The 18,161-nt window shown below is 37.1% G+C and overlaps 3 protein-coding genes across 3 annotated transcripts; 2 read left to right on the top strand and 1 right to left on the bottom strand.

Annotated features, from left to right (window-relative positions):
• The first annotated feature begins 4,140 nt into the window (after window positions 1–4,140).
• LOC116295942 (nucleolar protein 58) lies at window positions 4,141–10,038 on the top strand. The gene is made up of 11 exons (XM_089027547.1): window positions 4,141–4,237; window positions 4,337–4,413; window positions 4,839–4,891; window positions 5,237–5,361; window positions 5,761–5,897; window positions 6,252–6,552; window positions 7,124–7,295; window positions 7,560–7,632; window positions 8,138–8,228; window positions 9,222–9,356; window positions 9,973–10,038. Exons 1-11 carry the CDS (start codon window positions 4,193–4,195, stop codon window positions 10,036–10,038), a joined length of 1,275 nt encoding a protein of 424 aa, XP_088883673.1. The 5' UTR covers window positions 4,141–4,192.
• A 25-nt stretch (window positions 10,039–10,063) lies between these two features.
• LOC148912402 (uncharacterized) lies at window positions 10,064–12,362 on the top strand. Its single transcript, XM_089027546.1, has 4 exons — window positions 10,064–10,156; window positions 10,394–10,523; window positions 11,538–11,635; window positions 12,235–12,362. Exons 1-4 carry the CDS (start codon window positions 10,064–10,066, stop codon window positions 12,304–12,306), a joined length of 393 nt encoding a protein of 130 aa, XP_088883672.1. The 3' UTR covers window positions 12,307–12,362.
• LOC116295943 (betaine--homocysteine S-methyltransferase 1) lies at window positions 12,297–18,057 on the bottom strand. Its single transcript, XM_089027711.1, has 7 exons — window positions 17,912–18,057; window positions 16,940–17,075; window positions 15,513–15,619; window positions 14,456–14,656; window positions 14,127–14,274; window positions 13,394–13,576; window positions 12,297–13,153 (listed from the first exon to the last, which is right to left on the bottom strand). Exons 1-7 carry the CDS (start codon window positions 17,954–17,956, stop codon window positions 13,011–13,013), a joined length of 963 nt encoding a protein of 320 aa, XP_088883837.1. The 5' UTR covers window positions 17,957–18,057; the 3' UTR covers window positions 12,297–13,010.
• Window positions 18,058–18,161: the final 104 nt, after the last annotated feature.

Here is an 18,161-nt window from a genome sequence, read left to right as displayed (position 1 = left end):
CGATCGAAACCGTCGCTGAAGATGATGGATTCCAGATGATGGTGTTTTTCTATATAGGAATGTCTAAATGATCGGCAGCCGGCTTTGTTTTTTTGGTTTTATCACGTAGCAATCCTACACTAAAACGAGATAAATGAGGATGGATTTCTAGCCCGCGCCAAATTCATCATAGACGAAGCGACGAGCAACATATTTAAGACAAAGTTGGAAACCTTTTATCTTGATCATAGACATTCAATTTTCCTTAATTCGAAAATCATAAGTGTCCATTTGATCATTCAGGTTATTTTTGCAAAGTTAGCTATCTCGTAATCCTTCACACTCTTCGAGCTTCACTACAAAGATGCCCTCTCAAGTCAATGAAATCCCGCTGAAATATAATGTAATAAGACAATTTCTAATAAGCTTACTTTGGTGTCCTTTTGAATGTTGTGATCTTTGTAAAACTAGCTACTCCGCCGGCACTCCTTCACAAGCTTCAGAGGTTCGCCTTCTGTTGATGTAATGTAATATTTGGTGGTGAATATGAGAGTTATAAGTTATAGGTTTATAACCACTTCTATAAGGACTTGATTAATCTATACCTTGACTTTTATACTGTCACACAGAATGTACTCTTTATGATCTTTTCATATTCTTTGAGTTTTTGGAATTTGAAAAGTGCCTTTAAGTAGTTTTTTGATAGTGAAAGATTCAGGATACGGATGCGGACTACATGACGGGCGGAGAGAAATAGAGGTAAAATACAGTAAATGTATGTAAATTGGGCTGTGAGGGGCCCGTGAAAAGCACTCTACGCCCGTGATATAGCTTTTTTTCAAAACACACCATTTAATTACAAGCCAAGCCCTGCTATTCTTCATCCTTCCAGTTCGTTGTATCACGAAACAATCTTAGACGAACCCGAGGCTAATAAGGATAGATTTCTAACCGCTAAACCCATCATGGACGAAGCGACGAACAACAAGTTTAAGACAAATTTGAAGACATTTTCTCTCAATAATAGACATTCATGTCTGAAGGTAAATCGATGATAAAAGCTTAAAAATATATCCGAATTTTGTAAAATAGTTGCTTAAGCACAAAAAGACAATGAATTGAGATTGGTTGGTGCTCATTCTTGATTAAAAGCCTTCAAAAGTTAAACATCAGTAGAGAATGGAAGGTTAAATCAATAGCCATGAATACAGTCGAAGATCCCGATAGTAAATATATATTTTCAGTTAAAATATTGATTATTCGCCGTCGGTATAGATTAAACTTATCTTTTTTTGATGGGGATTTTATCGAGATTAACGAAGCGACAGTCACCTCATTTCTGTAAAAAAAATAAAATTATTATGATCTTATGATTATGATTATGATATATAAGCCCATCGCTATTCCTCCTCATCCACTTCTATGATGGCACGCATGATGTGGCTTTTACGACAGTGACGCAACTAAAGTCACGACGGAAAACGCGTGCGCGCTATTTAGATCGCTATGAAAATAAAGTACGACACATGATCTCAGGATCACCTTCAAATTACCCTAAGCGTACGGTTCAGATGAGGTATATTCCTCGTTCAGATGAGCGATACTCCTAAATCAGGTGAGGGATACTTCTAGTTCAAATAAGGGATCCTAGTTCTATATATCGGAATATATGGTTCTCTTCTCTTTTTTGCTGTGCTATGATCTAATTTCGCGGTCCTCATTACACCAGGATATTGTCCATACACCTTTAAGAACACGGCACGACTCGTCTGTACCTAGTTTACTACTTGCATAATTAATTCTATCCGCTTAAACAAGCTCAAAAGTCGCGCGAGGAGAAAAGAATATTTCAGATTGTTGTAACTCACTGAAATTCTAGTCCATAACTGGATGAATCTGTCCCTTGAGTTTTTCACATTCACACGGAATGTACTTTTTATAATTTTTTCAAACTACAAGTGTTAGGAATTGAGAAAATGGAAACTAGATGGGTTTCAAAGCAAAGGCTTAGATACATACGAATGAGGACTACATCACGGGCGGAGAGACATAGAGGTAAAATACAGTAAATGTATGTAAATTGGGCTGTGAGGGGCCCGTGAAATGCACTCCTACGCCCGTGTTATAGTTTTTACCACAAAAACAGCCATTCAATCACAAGCCAAGCCCTGTTATTCTTTATCCTTCCAGTTTGTTGTATCTACGAAGCAATCGTACACGGACCCGAGGCTAATAAGGATGGATTTCTAACCACCAAACTCATCATGGACGAAGCGACGAGCAACAAGTTTAATAGAAATTTGAAGACATTTTATGTTGATAATGGACATTCATGTCTGAAGTTAAATCGATGATAAAGGCTTAGAAATATATCCGCATTTTGTAAAATAGGTTTTTAACCACAGAAGGACTATAAATTGAGTTTGTTTGGTGCTCATTCTTGATTGAATGCTTTCACTGAGTTAGACATTAGTAGAGAATGGAACGTTAAATCAATAGCCATGAATACAGTCGAAGATCCCGATAGTAAATATATATTTTCAGTTAAAATATTAACTATTCGCCGTCGGTATAAATTAAGCTTTTTTTTTTTTTTGATGGGGATTTTTTCGAGATTAGCGAAGCGACAATCAGCTCATTTCTGTAAAAAAATTTTATCATGATCTCATAATTATAATTATGACACATAAGCCCATCGCTATTCCTCCTCATCCACTTCTATAATGGCACGCATGGAATCTGGCTTTTACGGCAGTGACGCAACTAAAGTCACAACGGAAAATGCGTACCCGTTATTTCGATCGCTATGAAAATAAAGTACGACACATGATCTCAGGATAAACTGCAAATTACCTTAAGCGTACCACGGTTCAGATGAGGTATATTCCTCGTTCAGATGAGGGATACTCCTAAATCAGGTATAGGATACTTCTAGTTCAAATAAAGGGATCCTAGTTTCAGAATATTTAGTTCTCAGCTTCTTTGCGGTGCTACTCATATGATCGATTTCACGGTCCTCATTATACCAGGATATTGTCCATACACCTTTAAGAACACGGCACGAGTCGTCCGTACCTAGTTTAGTACGGGCTGAATTAGTTCTATCCCCTCAAACAAGCTCAAACGTCCCGCGCAGAGAGAAGAATATTTCAGCTTGTTGTATCTGACTGAAATCGAGTCTAGAACTTGATTAGTCTGTCCCTTGAGTTTTTCACATTCACACAGAATGTCCTTTTTATTATTTTTCCAAACTACAAGTGTTAGGAATTGAGAAAATGGAAACTAGATGGGTTTCAAAGCGAGGGATAAGATACATACGGATGAGGACTACATCCCGGGCGCAGAGACATAGAGGTAAAATACAGTAAATGTATGTAAATTGGGCTGTGAGGGGCCCGAAAAAAGCACTCTACGCCCGTGTTATAGTTTTTACCACAAAAACGCCATTCAATCACAAGCCAAGCCCTGTTATTCTTTATCCTTCCAGTTTGTTGTATCTTGAAGCAATTGTACACTAAATGGAGGCTAATGAGGATGAGTTTGTAACACGAAACTCATCATTACGAAGCGACGCGGATAACAAGTTTGAAGTTAAATCGATGATAAAAGCATAAAAATATATCTGCATTTTGTAAAATAGGTTCTAACCACAACAAGACTAAATTGAGTTTGTTTGATGCTCATTCTTGATTGAACGCCTTTTTCAAATGACCATATTTAAGGGAATTCTTGACCATATTTAAGAGTATTCTTTTTTCAAATGACCATACTTAATGGAATCCTTCAGCATATTTAAGAGTATCCTTTTTTCAAATGACCGTATTTAAGAGTATCCTTTTTTTCAAATGACCGTATTTAAGAGTATCCTTTTTTGAAATGACCGTATTTAAGGGTATCCTTGACCATATTTAAGAGTATCCTTTTTTCAAATGACCATATTTAAGGGTATCCTTGACCATATTTAAGAGGGAAAAGGAAAACGAAGGATAAACAAGAAGCCGCTGACCAACTTTCTGGGGAAAAATTATCTAAGTGGGTAATTTTCAATTGGCTTACATGGTAAGTGAGCTTGGGCTTCCTGTGGGTTTAGATACAGGTATCCCGCAATGCATACTGGTTAGCCAGCGCTACATCATGTCAGCGGCATTCCCCATGATTAGGTTCTCCACGTGCTGCAAGAAAAATTCGAAGCCTGAAGAATTTTCCTCAAAAAATGCTTGTTTTATTTGAAACTCCGGCAGGATATGCTGTCTTTAAGGTAAGATATGGAAGAATATTTCCTTATACGTGTTTTACATGGCTTTTATGACGTTTATCTTGATGAATAAGAGTGTAAAATGTGTATTGTTGTTCGTAGTTGCTGGACGAGAAGAAACTGAAGAATGTGGATGATTTGTATAAAGAATTCGAGTCTCCGGATTCAGCCAGTAAAGTGTAAGTTGTTTTATTTCTTTGCCTTACCTTTGTCTATGATCTCTAGTAACATTCATCGAATTTTATTACAGACTTTTGTAAAGAAAATTATCGATGTTTGTGCAAGTTTGATTATGAATACTCAGCTCTCCACGGAGGTTTTTTATTATTATTTGATCATGTTCACACCGTATTTCATCTTATTTCTCTCTTGGTACTCAATTTTTGTTGTAGTAGAAATTATTATTAACTTAGCAAAGAGCTTATCCAACTACTCTATTGGAATTGGAATTTAAACAAAAAAATAACTCCTTTATACATGTACATGTACCTGAAAAATATGCCTGATTGCTTTAATGGGTATACTTAAGTGTACGGGAGTTAGTTCATGTATGATAGTTTTATGTTGAATGTATTTTGATGATCTGATTTTGTTGTGTTTTTAGGGTAAAGTTGAAGCATTTCCACAAGTTTGACGATACCACAGAGGCTTTAGCAGGTAAATATGTTGCAAATAATAGTAACATTTTTTATGACTATGCTTTAAATCGTATTTGGAAAATTATAGAATACCCTAGGAAATAATCATAGAATTCCCTAAAAGTCTTATCTACACTATGGTCTTCCAACCATAAGCTACATTGCAGCATAATTGGCACCAACTTAATCTTAGAACTATTCCTGTTATAAAGCTGTGAATAAGGACCATATCAGTGAAGTGATACAATATCACTCCACGGTGAAATAAGAATTGTAAATTTTGTTATTGTATCGACTCTAATTATTTATGGGAATATAAACAGGGAAGATGGATTATTGATGATTTTTTTCTCTTCTTTACCAGCCACCACTGCAGCTGTGGAGGGAAAGATGGGCAAAGGCCTCAAGAAACTCTTGAAGAAGGTTGTGGCTAAAGATGCACATGAACAACTTGCTGTGTCTGATGCAAAGCTTGCTGGAGCTATCAAGGTCAGTTTACATTGATTATATATTGTTTATGTTGGAATTTGATATATTCACTATAATCATTAATGAAATATTTATTGTTATTACGCATTTAGTGTCGATAACAGCGAGATAAAGCTGTGAATAAAAACCATATCAGTGAAGTGATACGATAGCACTTCACGGTGAACTGGAAATTTTGTCATCTTAATAATCATAATGGGAGGTTCTTGTATAGCACATTTATACAACGTATAAATACAATAAAAATTATCACATTCTAAGAGCCTGGTATCATTTTTATTCACTCGTTTTCCGTCTCATATTGCGAACAAGCGAGTCCACAAGCAAGATGTCAATCGCACATGTAGAGTCTATTTCTATTTTCTTTTTCAAACAAACATGCCTTTATTTCCAATGTAGGACAAGTTGAACATCACCTGCATCTCTTCTAATGCCATTCAAGAACTGATGAGAGGTATCAGGAACCAAATGAATAACCTTGTTACTGGTATACAGGATAAAGAAATGGCTGCTATGGCATTGGGTTTAGCACACAGGTATATGGTAGTTAATGTTATGTCCATTAGCATTATGTTGATAATGTCCTTGTATTCCAAGTCTTAAGAGTAGTCTGAACAAGATAAGGTTTTTTTTTACCATACCCTAATGGTTTTTATTTTTCATCCCCAAGTTTTCTTGGGTACTCAAGAATGGGAGGGGGGGGGGGGGGGGGGTTAAAAATGGAGTGGTATAGTTGTTACTAGTGGTCAGTAACTGATGGAACTCTTGATTGAAATTAAACCAGACTTCTCCACCTTAAATTTTTTTAAGGTTTCAATCTTGAGTGGGTGGGGGTATACAATTGACAGACTTTTAATGGGTGTAAAAATATAAAAAATCTCCCCTTTCAGTCTGTCAAGATACAAGTTAAAGTTCAGTCCAGACAAAGTAGACACCATGATAGTACAAGCTATTTCTCTTCTTGACGACCTTGACAAAGAGCTCAACAACTATGTGATGAGATGCCGTGAATGGTTTGGATGGCATTTCCCTGAGCTGTCTAAGATCATCACAGATAACATTGCATACACTAAGACAGTGAAAGCCATGGGTACAAGAGCCAAAGCTGCTGAACAGGATTTCTCTGAGATTCTTCCTGAAGAAGTTGAAGAACAATTGAAGGCTGCAGCTGAAATTTCCATGGGAGTTGAGGTGAGATTATAATGTGAGGGAAAAAACCATCATTTAGAATGTATATGAGAATATATTTAGAATACATATTTGTACTGTGGTAATAATGTATTTAAGTGAGCTGATTTGCGCAGTATATCAAACAACTGATGCAGCTGCTAATTATAAGACTCAGAAAAAATTTTGAGTGTCTTGAATGGGATTTGAACCTGTGCCCTGGTGATTCAGTTGTTTTGTTCATCATCCTCATACTGATTGTTTTTATGTAATGTTTAATAAACGAGCAGGAGTGTTTTATCGGGTATGGAACATGAGGCACAGCCAAGTGGTTTTAGACCCAATATTAAACACGATCTGCGAGTTTATTAAATGGCTTAGAAAACTCTTGATGTATGTTCTCTTATTGTACTGAATTCTTTACGGAATGAACCAAGTTTGATAGAGAAAATCCAAGTTAAAGTTTATGCAAATGAAGACGAATCTATATCAGATATAAAACCTTCTTCATGGTAATGATTTCTATTGTGTTTCCTTCATGAATTATTAATGAGTTTTCTAAATCATATTAACTTATATTTTTATTTGGTTCCAGATTTCCAAAGAGGATGAAGAAAACATCATGTTTTTGTGCGACCAAATCCTAGAAATATCAGATTATAGGGCCCAGCTGTATGACTACCTCAAGAATAGAATGTTGGCTATTGCACCTAACCTTACCACTTTGGTTGGGGAGTTAGTAGGTGCAAGGCTTATCGCCCATGCAGGTGAGTTGAAAAGAAACAGCCACCAAGTTATTGAGGAATACTTTGTTATTGTCAACCAACATGTTAGCTATGTGATGTAACGTGCACCCCAAGAATTGGAATTATCACAACCAAATTTTTTTTTGTTTTAAACTGTTGTTGCAACAGTTAATTTGTTTGATTCTGTACTCCAAGCAGTATTGGAAACAACTAGGTGAACATTAAATGATATAAATACAGTATCAAATGATTATATTCAACAAGTTTACTATGAACTGTTTACAGGTTCACTCATCAATCTTGCTAAGCATCCATCATCAACTGTACAGATACTGGGAGCTGAAAAAGCTTTGTTCAGGTAACAAAATATTGAACGAGGGGATCTTAGATTTTGTTTGCTCCTACATCATTGGTGTGTGATATGGCAGAATTTTTTCTGGATGGCTCACTGGCCTTTAGTTCAGGTTACAGAGGTTACAGGTTCAAATTCCTTCTGAACCCTTAGCTTTGTAGATGTTGTTGCTTTTGCTCTAAAAATGTCTGCAAATGATAGACCTTCACCATAGACCTTTTCTGCTTCCAAGGGCGTAGTTTTTATCCCATTTCAGACCATGTGTCATTCTATTGAGAATGTTTGAATTTTATCCACATTCAAGTGTCTTCTCATGTGCAACAGTTAAACAAAGAAATGATACTGTAGGGAATGACACATGGTCTGAAATGGGAAAACATTATGCCCAAGCTGAAAGGGTTAATTGTTTTGTTCCTTGTCATGTTGGGATGTTAAACATAAAGGACCCATATTAACTGTTGAAAGTAAATAAATAAGTTTTAAAAATAGTTTCAAAATTTGTACTTTACAGAGCTCTAAAAACAAAGCATGACACTCCTAAGTATGGGTTAATCTATCATGCCTCTCTTGTTGGGCAGTGTGCTCCTAAAAATAAGGGCAAGGTAAGACATACTTTGATCTATTTTATTTATCCTTTATAATGTGATAAATTTTTTTTTTTTTTTTTTGCGCCGTAAATTTTTTTGCTTGATGTATTATTTTCCTTTTGTAATATATGTATATAATATACTTTAATAATAATAATAAAGTTTATTTATATAGCGCTCATATCCATGAGCATGTCCAAGGCGCTTTACAACAGGAATATATGCATAAATTATATATATGTATTTACAATATTTACAATGCTACGTATTTAAAATATTAATAAGTAAATCTAATTATAAAAGGAAAAACTTATCTTAAAAACCTAAAGGCAATATGCATAAAAGCAGGAAATGAATCAAACAAAAGAGATCTAAATATATTTCCTATTATTAAGGAATAAAGTAAATAAATAAGTTTTAAGCTTACTTTTAAAGGAAGCAACAGTAGTACAAGAGCGAATCTCAAAAGGGAGCCTATTCCATAATCTGGGAGCAGCAAAGGAAAATGACCTGAAACCATACGTAGTACGCCTAGCTTTAGGTTCAACCAGAAGTTTGTTGGAGATAGATCGGAGAGCATAAGAAGAAGAACGATAGCACAGAAGATCAGACAGATATGTTGGGGCAAGGCCACTTTATTGTAATATAGCAGAAATCGAATAAATAAATAAACTTTAGCTGCGATAGCTAGGGAGCTTTAGTAAGTTACCGGTATGTAAAAAAAGTTAAAAAGTTGATGCCAATAAAAATTCATGACAGTGACACCCTCCCCTCCCCCATTCAACAATTACAGTCACCCTCCCCATTCCAGTAATTTTATGTTTCAAGGCAGACATGTCAGTTACTAGTCATTGAGCCTTAAATCGGGACATGGGTTGGTTTTAAGCGTCCTAAAGAAACTTGTGTACAGTATGGCACTAGTGTACCTCCTTGCGTAGAAGATGGCTGCCAGTGTTATTCACTTTGTGAGTAAATAAATACTGAAATCATTGATACTTGCATCAACAGATTTCTAGAATGCTTGCAGCCAAGGCATCTCTTGCTGTCCGTGTAGATGCTCTAGGGGAAGACACCACTACTGAGATGGGTATTGAGAACAAGGCCAAGCTGGAGGCAAGGCTGAAGATGTTTGAGGATGGACAGGTAAGACACACATGTACAAGAAACACTATAAACAATAACAACATCTTTAGCAACAACAGTAGAAGAAACTAAAATAACTACAGCAGTACATCAGCAACCAAACAACACTCATAAACACAGCTTCTGGTTCAACAACAACATATATAGCAACAACAATAGCAAAGACAACAAATATATCAATAGCAACAACAACAACAGCAAAGACGACACCTACTGTACATGGGCAGCCAAAGCAACACTAACGATGACAAAATCTAGATCAGTAGCAGCAACAACTATGTCATACATGGACTGTATTATAGCGGCTCTCAGAGGTGCCTTCATAAGCTTTCAGTTTGAGTCCTTTGAGCTGAGGCACTGCTGTACTTGTGGTGGTGAATAAGGATGACAAGATGGCAAGTAAATAGCGATGACAACCACAGAAACAGCAACAATAACAACATTAACAACAACTATTACAACAAAGTGTACATTAATCAAAATAATAACACTATGGCAACCACACTTTTTCCCTATACCAAGAGCAACAACTACAACATCATCATCGCAACAGCCACAGCAATAGTAACCAAGCAATAAATAGGTTATGGTATTATTTTTGAATTTTTTATTTCAGATGCGAAAGATAAGTGGAACAGGCAAAAGTCAAGCAAAGTTTGACAAATATGAAAATAAAAGGTAAGTGTAACTACGTATCTTGCCATAGCATGAACCAATCAGGAGCAAGCATCAAAGCCCAGATGTCTGAGAGAAACATACAAACATATACGAACTTTATTTCAAGTGGGCAGACAAATTCAGTACAAAATTAACTGGTTTCCAATTTGGCTCACAACTGAGATGTTAAAAACAACTGAGGGAAAGAACATGATTGACAGATTTTGATTAGCTGAGGTTAATGTGATGCTGATTTTGCTCTCTCCTGATAAGCTAAAGAAAAACTTTGTTCGTGTTCACACAGTGAAAATTGCAGATACTTATGAAATATTTTGAATATTGTCAGTTATAAAGTGTACTTTTTTATTTTTATTTTTTAGTCAATCAAGACTTACAATCCAGATGCCGACTCTACTATTGATAGTAAACCCAAGAAAAGAAAGCATAAAGAGGTGGAGGAAGAGGTGAAAGAAGAAGTGAATGAAGAAAAAGAATCTGAAGATGAAGAAGGTACATGTATGAAAAACTGGAACAACAGCCTGCTGTGCAAGAAGGATTTGGAATAAAATTTTTTTGTCATCTCTCCGTCCCCCTAACCCACACCTAAGATGCACAGTAGGAGATAATAAGAAAATCACTGTGTGAACACACTAACCGGTAACACAAGATTAAAACTGACCAATCAGATAACAGTAAAATAGACAGAGATTGAACTATTAACAGTGTATTAGCCAATCAGATTATCACCTTCTCACGCTCTTATTACATTAATGCGCTATCTGATTGGCTGGTTAAAGTGCACATGAACCCTTCGACAATACTTTCAGTACTGATTCTACATGAAGTAAATAGTTGAATGGTAAAATATTTCTTGATTTGAGTGATGCGTTTCTAAGTTATGAAGGTTTATACTTTCAATATGCTAATGAGCGTGACGTCTATTAAGGCTTAATTAAATATACAAAATCGAACTGGTTCATAGATACAGTATTTAAAAAGCATCATTATTTTACTCATGGTTTACATGAAAGCTATTTAAAATTTTTATTTTCAAAATGGCCAGCATTTAGTATTACTAGTTACAACAAAAACACTCAAATACCTTACCTGACGTCACCATCATTTACATATTGGAAGTATGAACCTTCATAACTTAGAGACGCATCACTTAAATCAAGAAATATTTTACCAATCAACTATTTACTTTATGCAGAACCAGTACTGAATGTATTGTCGAAGGGTTCATGTGCACTTTAAGAATGTCGAACTAAATGTCACAGTATGATTGGTTATCCGGATACCAGTTTATCAAAGTGTTCCTGGTTGAAGTTTCCGCACAGTATCTGTTGTGTCCCATTATTTCTTCTATCATTTATTTTTATGCCTTTGTTTTGTTTTTATTGTTTTCCCTTCTCATCCACTCTTGTTACTGCTCTTAATTGTAGCTTAGGAGCAAAAGCAAAAATGGTATAATTTTGAAGGCAGGTTAAACACAAGTATGTCAATATAATAATTTTTTTTTAGAAGTACCGGCCAAAAAGTCAAAGAAAGATAAAAAGAAGAAGAAAGAAAAACGAAAAACTGAAACAGAGGAGAGTGATGGAGAGGAAGAAAAAGTCGAGGTGAGTAAATTGAACTGAGATGAGCAGATTATTTTGTCATTCATGAGGAAGGTGCAACCTGTCGGAAATGAAGGCAAAGAACCTCTGGGCTGATCCAAGTCAGGGCACGGTAACTCACAGTGAACCCTGAAACAACCTCTGGCATGATCAAAGTCGGGGCACAGAGTGAACCCTGTACAACTTTTGGCTGATCTATGTCAGGGAAGTGTAAGCCACTAAAGCATGGCAACCCACAGATACAACCCAGAACTTCCCTTCGGGCAGATCTAAGTCATGGAATGGCTACTTCAGAGTGAACCCTGAAACAACCTCTGGGCTAATCTAAGTCAGGGCACGGCTAACTCAAAGTGAACCCCGAAACAACCTCTGGGCTGATCAAAGTCAGGGCACGGCTAACTCAAAGTGAACCCCGAAACAGCCTCTGGGCTGGTCTAAGTCAGGGCAGGTCTAAGTCAGGGCACAGCTTACTCACAGATCGAACCCTATAACAATTTTTGGGCTGATCTAATTCAGGGCAGTGTGAGGCGACTAAAGCTGCACCACCCTTGATATCCATTTCTTTCTTTCTTCATTTTCAATATCATTGTTTTTATTTTCAGCCAAAGGATGAAAGTTCTGAAAAGAAAAAGAAAAAAAAGAAGAAAAAACAGAAGACAGATGATTCAGATTAGGCACGAGTGCCTTCAATTATTTCCCTTTATTTTACCATCGTCCATTACAATACTATGAACTTTGAAATGTTTTTATTTGAAAAAAAAAAAATACATTTGCAAGCTTCTTAGTTAAAACTCTCGATTCTTGGCTTGACTTTGATTTCATACAATCATGAATGAAATTATGCATGGCGATCAATTTGAATAACTATTGTCCAGGACGGGCTCAATAAGCCTGAAGCGAGATGACGTTTTACCCCCGTCTCTAGACACAGTCTTCCAAAGTAGCTGAACATTCAAATTAAACAGGGCATAATTAATTTCCGAGATGCCAAAACCATAGACAGCGCGAGCAGGATAACTACCAAAGACTATTTTTGGAAGGTTGGTACTCCATCAAAGATCCTAAGACTTCAAAAAATTTAATTTAGAGACCAATTCGAAGTAAAGAGGTTTTGCACCATCACGTGGCGGCGCCATAATCCAGCTTGGGCTGCCTGTGGTTAGATGGCAGAACAACTCCCTTTATTCTCGGAAATTGAATTCTTTCTCATGTAAAACGATTGTATTGTTCCTGCCATCTAACATGGCTGCCGTCATGTGATGGTGCAAAACCTCTATTGCATGTTAATGCTCTTCACTAAAGAAACACTTCTATCAGTGAACCTGTGCAAAAAAGAACTATATTTTTTAGCCTGAAATTAAATATGGGTTATTGGAGCTCAGAACCGTACCTCTTCAGCCAGAGCTCTGATATGGTGAGGTTCAAATCCACAACACCCTCCAATGTATCTGATACCCATATCATATGCTTTACGAGCAAACTTATGGCAGTCCCATCTGGTTAGAGCACGGGGGTCCATGGCTAGCAAGGGACAAAAAGCATAAAAAGATGTTAGAAAAAATGGGACACAGACAACTCTTAACAGACGGACAGACACCGCAGGTTAGCAAAGCCTGTATTTGTGTTTAAATTACCTCTTCGGCTAATTGTCAGTCTGATTTTGTTAAACCACATTTCCGCAATAAAGTTAATTGACAAAAGTCGGCCCTTGATTTCCCTAAGATACTTGAAAATGTATGTAGGCTAAAGTCGCAACCTTACCGAATGGAAACTCGGCAAGACCAATAAAACCAAGAGCATTTGCATCAGGAGTCCAGAAACCAAGTGGTTGAACCATGTAATGCATTTTAATGCCTTCCTTTTTCAAGGCGTGTTGCATTTCTTTCATGACTTCAAGGCTTCTCTCGGGATCAAAACGACAATTAACACCAATGATATCTGCACCTGTTGTAATAAAATTCATATTCCACAATGCTTAAGTCTAAGCGATGATTAAGTATCTTGAGCTTGGTTCACACGGGCAACGCAAAATGCCAGCAAATTAAAATACGCAAGCACAGTGGTCAGTGCTTGTTCATATTAAAGCGCTCTTTTGGATTTGTAAAAATGTTTTTTTGGGCCAAAAGTTTATATACGAAAAGAATAACTAGAAGTTTTTTGAGCAAAATATTTCGGACGATATCCATCGTCCATCATCAGTTTAATGACTACTGTAAGTGGATTTCCGTTACACAAACGCAAGCATGCATGCGCACGAAAAAATGGGAAAGTCTCCATTCCTTCTTTTAGCGTTGACTAAGTGTAGTTCACAGGTAATTTTGCTTGCGCTTTCAATAGCTAGTTCTAGTGGTGTTTTAGAACTTCTGTTACACAAACGTCAGCAAGCGCACGAAAATATGAGAAATTTCCATTCCTTGCTTTTGTGTTAGCTGCAGTTCACACGTTATTTGCTTGCGCGTTCATTTGTGCTTTCATTTCTGCTGAGTCATCATACCTGCACGAGCAAGACGTAGGGCACACTCTCCCGGCAACACACCGTGTCTATCGCCATCTTTACCTATTGCCAAGGTAACGGCTGTGGGTTTACCGCTGGCCTTCATGACTTCAACCATCAATTCTGCTTCTCCAACATGTGAAATATACTACGAGAAATATATTTTACAATATTTCAAGTTGAACAAGTATTAGAAGATTTAGAGAATGTAAAGTGAGCGAAATATCGACCTACCAAATACTGAAAAACATGATTTTGACGAATGATACTTTGCGCGCCTACATTTACGTTAACAAACTGGACAGCGGTTGAAATGGAGTCCTCCTAACCTCAGCGATCAAGAGATCAACACCATTCTTCACAAAAATATCCACTTGTTTCTTGAACTTCTCTTTGATGACCTCTTTAGGGACTTTACCGCTACGGTATGCCTGGACGGTTTCACACAGGGATCCCGAACATAATGCATAAGGACCTTCTTCTGCCACTTCCTTTGCTAACTTACAAGCTGCATCGTTGATTTCATCCCACTGAAAAGTATTCAGAACAATCAAATTCCTTTACTGCGGCAACAACATTATGAATAATTTGGAAACTTTTGGTAAAGGAATTCCTTTGCTTCAAAACATTCGATTTGGGGGAGGGCACCCAGGGAACATTTTATGGCGGGATCTCTAGCAAAATGTTTATGTGAGCAAAGACCTACGATAACTGCTTCGGTCGTGGCATAAAATAATTGCCAGCATACCGGATTGATGGCAATGATAATGGAAGTTCTCGTTCTTACACTTTTAATCTCCTCTCGGTTCGAACTCGTGGCCCAGCATTGTTCCATTATTCAGGGTTCGTGCTGAGGTAACCACTTAAAATTCAAGGACTATTCAAGGGTATACAAGGACCCAAAAATGAATTTTCAAGGAGTTTGTTCAGCTAACTATGCCAAGGTTTTACACGGTGGTTGCATATGGCCGACTTTCAGAAATTCCAATCTTTCTGACTAGATCTTTTTAAGAACCATGCAAGTATTGATCAAAGCAGAAATTCAAGGAGTTTTGGGGGAGTTTCGCTAAAATCGTAGTATTCAAGAGCTTTTCAAGTGCCCTTGAAAATGTGAATTAAATTCAAGGAGTTTTCAAGGAGTTTAAGGACTAGCACGAACCCTGATTATTGAATTAAATAATGAAAGTTGATATATTTTTATGGAGACCCTCGAAGCCCCTCGAAGAACATAAGAGAACCAACAAGCAGCTCTGCTCACGTGCCGGTTCACGAGGATCGAACCCCATGACCATAGCCTTGAAATGACACGCATTAGTACTGCACACAACCCGCACTTCTCAAGAGAGAAAGAAACGATTTAAAACTATGATAAATACTTTACTTTACCGAAACAGTTTTCCCATCAATCTCTACGGGCTCATCTTGCATAGAGTAAGTAAACGCTTGCATGACGTCAGCACCAGCACGAAGAAACTCACGGTGAAGTTGACGAACTGAAACAATGGTTCAAGAGGAATTCAAACATGATCTTTCGATCCACGGTGCAGATTTCTAGTTCTAGCTAAGACAATATATAATACTAATATAACGGATAATTTTATATAGCGTCTTTTCCTAAAGTCCAAAAGCGCTTTACAAGTATGTTAAAGTTATCTAAAACGGAGCAGTTTTTCCTGAAACTTGTCGCGCAACGGCGTTGCAACACAAGTTGCATGGAGCATTGCAGCGTAGTTAATGGAGTGGAATGGTTTGGAAACTCCATTCTCGACTTTCACATCACCATAATCCTTTGCGTCTTTGGGGGGTAACCAGAGGGTAAAAACCCACTTATTTTGCTGAAGACTGATCACACAATGTTGAAAATACCTTGTTTGGTATCCAAAGATAAAATGAAGAAGTAAAAAACAGAAAAAGATAGAAGCTTGAAGACGTTTAAGGTAAATTTTAAACATTTTTTCGTAAGTCAATACATTTTCTGTAAGACCAAAACTCTTCATGATCTGTACACGCAAAAATAACGTGGGATAAACTGATAATCAGTATTGTAAAGATAAAAGCCGGTATAGTATAAATTCAATTAAGAAACCTTTCAATTTGGGACAGTTTTTTGATTGGTTACCCCCCAAAAACGCAAGGCATTATGGGGATGTGAAAGTCGAAAATAGAACAAAGCTATTGTTTTGCCTTTGATGTTGAATCGTACCATCACGTGTTACTGACGGTGCACAATGAACCAAAGCAAGTATGGCTGAAAATGCTCAGTTCCTTATTATTTTCATGTGTGAACACTTTGAAAATAGAAACTTTCATTCCATAACCAAAAACCATTCGAATAAATATTTTCGCGCAGATACAGTTAAGTTACTAGATGATAAATAAGAAAGCATTAAAAAGGGCAATTTCATTTTCAATAAACAATTAATTTTAATCATATAAGATTAATTAACAAATAACACATATTTTAGAACGATTTTGTTTTGGGTAAAAAACTTTTATATTCCCTAATACTGTGAACAAATGGAGAAACTTTTCCTTCACTGTGCACTGAAGGTCATATAACAATGGATAAAGAAGAACAAAAACATAGGACAATAGGTTTCCTAACCATTGATTCCGCTCTATTAATTATGATTACAGCGTGTAACCCACAGCGCAATTCAAAAGTAAAGTTCGTTAACGTTTCTACTTCTGGCAACGATTGCGTCTCCGTTGCACCGGGTATTCTTACAACTTGTGTCCAGCGCTGTTGCACAAGTTGCAGGGAAAATTGCTCCGTATAAACGCACTGGGTCACGCAATAAAACCAGTTTTACCTGCTTCTGGATTTTCCACAGTGCATTCGGGTGTCCACTTTCCAGCCATTACGTAACCTCGCTTCTCTAGGGCCGCAGTAAACCCACCATCACCTATGATCACTTCTCCTGCATCGAGACGTTCGAGGATCCCTCTCTACATTATTTAGTAAAATTTGAATCAATAACAATGGAACATTGCGTTCGATTTTTAGTTCACTTTGAGTGCAGCACAGTTCAGTATTCAACGCGTAGGATTCACCGTACCACGTTTATGCACAGGGAACCCGCTTATTATTTTATTATTTTATTTTTTTGCTTCTTTTAGAAAATTAACTTTGCTCTTTGTGGGTTTCCTGTGTTGTGATCGGTTTCCTTTTACATAAGCTGTAATCAGAAAGGGTAAAGCAAGGTCACTTGAATGTGAGCAGCCAGCGTTTTATATTTGCAATTAGGGACCGATCGTTTATTACGTCCCGGGTAGGGGGGGGGGGGGGATGGTTTCTTCGCAAAAAAATGAAATGAAATTTGTATCTCCCTCTAAAATCATTGAATGGAAAACATACCCCTCCCCCTTCAACACTACTAAATACGTACCCCTCCTCATATTCGGTCATTACAAAAATGTACCCCCAATTTTTTTTTACTGGTTTTAAAAAACGTACCGCCCCCCCTCCCCAACCGTATTACCACCGCCCCCCTGGGACGCAATAAACGATCGGTCCCTTAGTGAACGCCAATCAGCCAAAATATTCGCACTAATTCTTATAGCTCCTGGACAATAAAATCTATATTTCGCTTTAAGCTGGCTTATTCTCAAGGTTGACTTACTCAGAGCGATGATAGAGCTGCAAAAGAGAGGCAAAATATGAAACTAAATCGAAGCAATCTCATGGATCATTGGGTATGGCTTTGCAGCAACGCTGTTCAAAACAAACAAGTCAACAGAAAACCGTTACCAAAGATGAATAAAAATGAATAACAATACCCTACCTTTTCTGACATATTATATTTCTTTTTTTTAGGTAAACTGGCCATGCTACGACAACGAACAAGCCACAAGCAAGAGGTGCTGTGTAATATGCTGGTGTGTACTTGTCTTGTGTGGTTCAACTCTAAACTTTATGGGGAATGAGATCGAATCCCGCCGAATCAAAGCCGAGAAGGATACGAGGAATTGACGGAAATTGAACAAATTCATGGTCAGCCAAATTTCGGCGAAGTGTTGGAAAAAGAAAAAGAA

Source organism: Actinia tenebrosa, unplaced genomic scaffold (assembly GCF_029948245.1).
Source record: "Actinia tenebrosa isolate PJP-AT-01 unplaced genomic scaffold, QUT_ActTen_1.0 PGA_scaffold11__36_contigs__length_13525064, whole genome shotgun sequence".
Lineage (NCBI taxonomy): Eukaryota > Metazoa > Cnidaria > Anthozoa > Actiniaria > Actiniidae > Actinia > Actinia tenebrosa.
Note: the sequence above shows the minus strand (reverse complement) of the source record. Positions and strands in the feature narration are given on the sequence as shown.

Excerpts from the sequence above, each read along its gene's own strand:
- LOC116295942 (XM_089027547.1), top strand. The coding sequence starts at position 4,193 with ATGCTTGTTTTATTTGAAACTCCGGCAGGATATGCTGTCTTTAAG. Across the intron at positions 4,892-5,236 it reads TACCACAGAGGCTTTAGCAG|CCACCACTGCAGCTGTGGAG; the intron begins GTAAATATGTTG and ends CTTCTTTACCAG. Across the intron at positions 8,229-9,221 it reads CTCCTAAAAATAAGGGCAAG|ATTTCTAGAATGCTTGCAGC; the intron begins GTAAGACATACT and ends TTGCATCAACAG.
- LOC148912402 (XM_089027546.1), top strand. The coding sequence starts at position 10,064 with ATGAACCAATCAGGAGCAAGCATCAAAGCCCAGATGTCTGAGAGAAAC. Across the intron at positions 10,524-11,537 it reads AGAATCTGAAGATGAAGAAG|AAGTACCGGCCAAAAAGTCA; the intron begins GTACATGTATGA and ends ATTTTTTTTTAG. Across the intron at positions 11,636-12,234 it reads GAGAGGAAGAAAAAGTCGAG|CCAAAGGATGAAAGTTCTGA; the intron begins GTGAGTAAATTG and ends TTTTATTTTCAG.
- LOC116295943 (XM_089027711.1), bottom strand. The coding sequence starts at position 17,956 with ATGGCCAGTTTACCTAAAAAAAAGAAATATAATATGTCAGAAAAG. Across the intron at positions 15,620-16,939 it reads TGTGGAAAATCCAGAAGCAG|TTCGTCAACTTCACCGTGAG; the intron begins GTAAAACTGGTT and ends CCATTGTTTCAG. Across the intron at positions 13,577-14,126 it reads CCTACGTCTTGCTCGTGCAG|GTGCAGATATCATTGGTGTT; the intron begins GTATGATGACTC and ends TTATTACAACAG.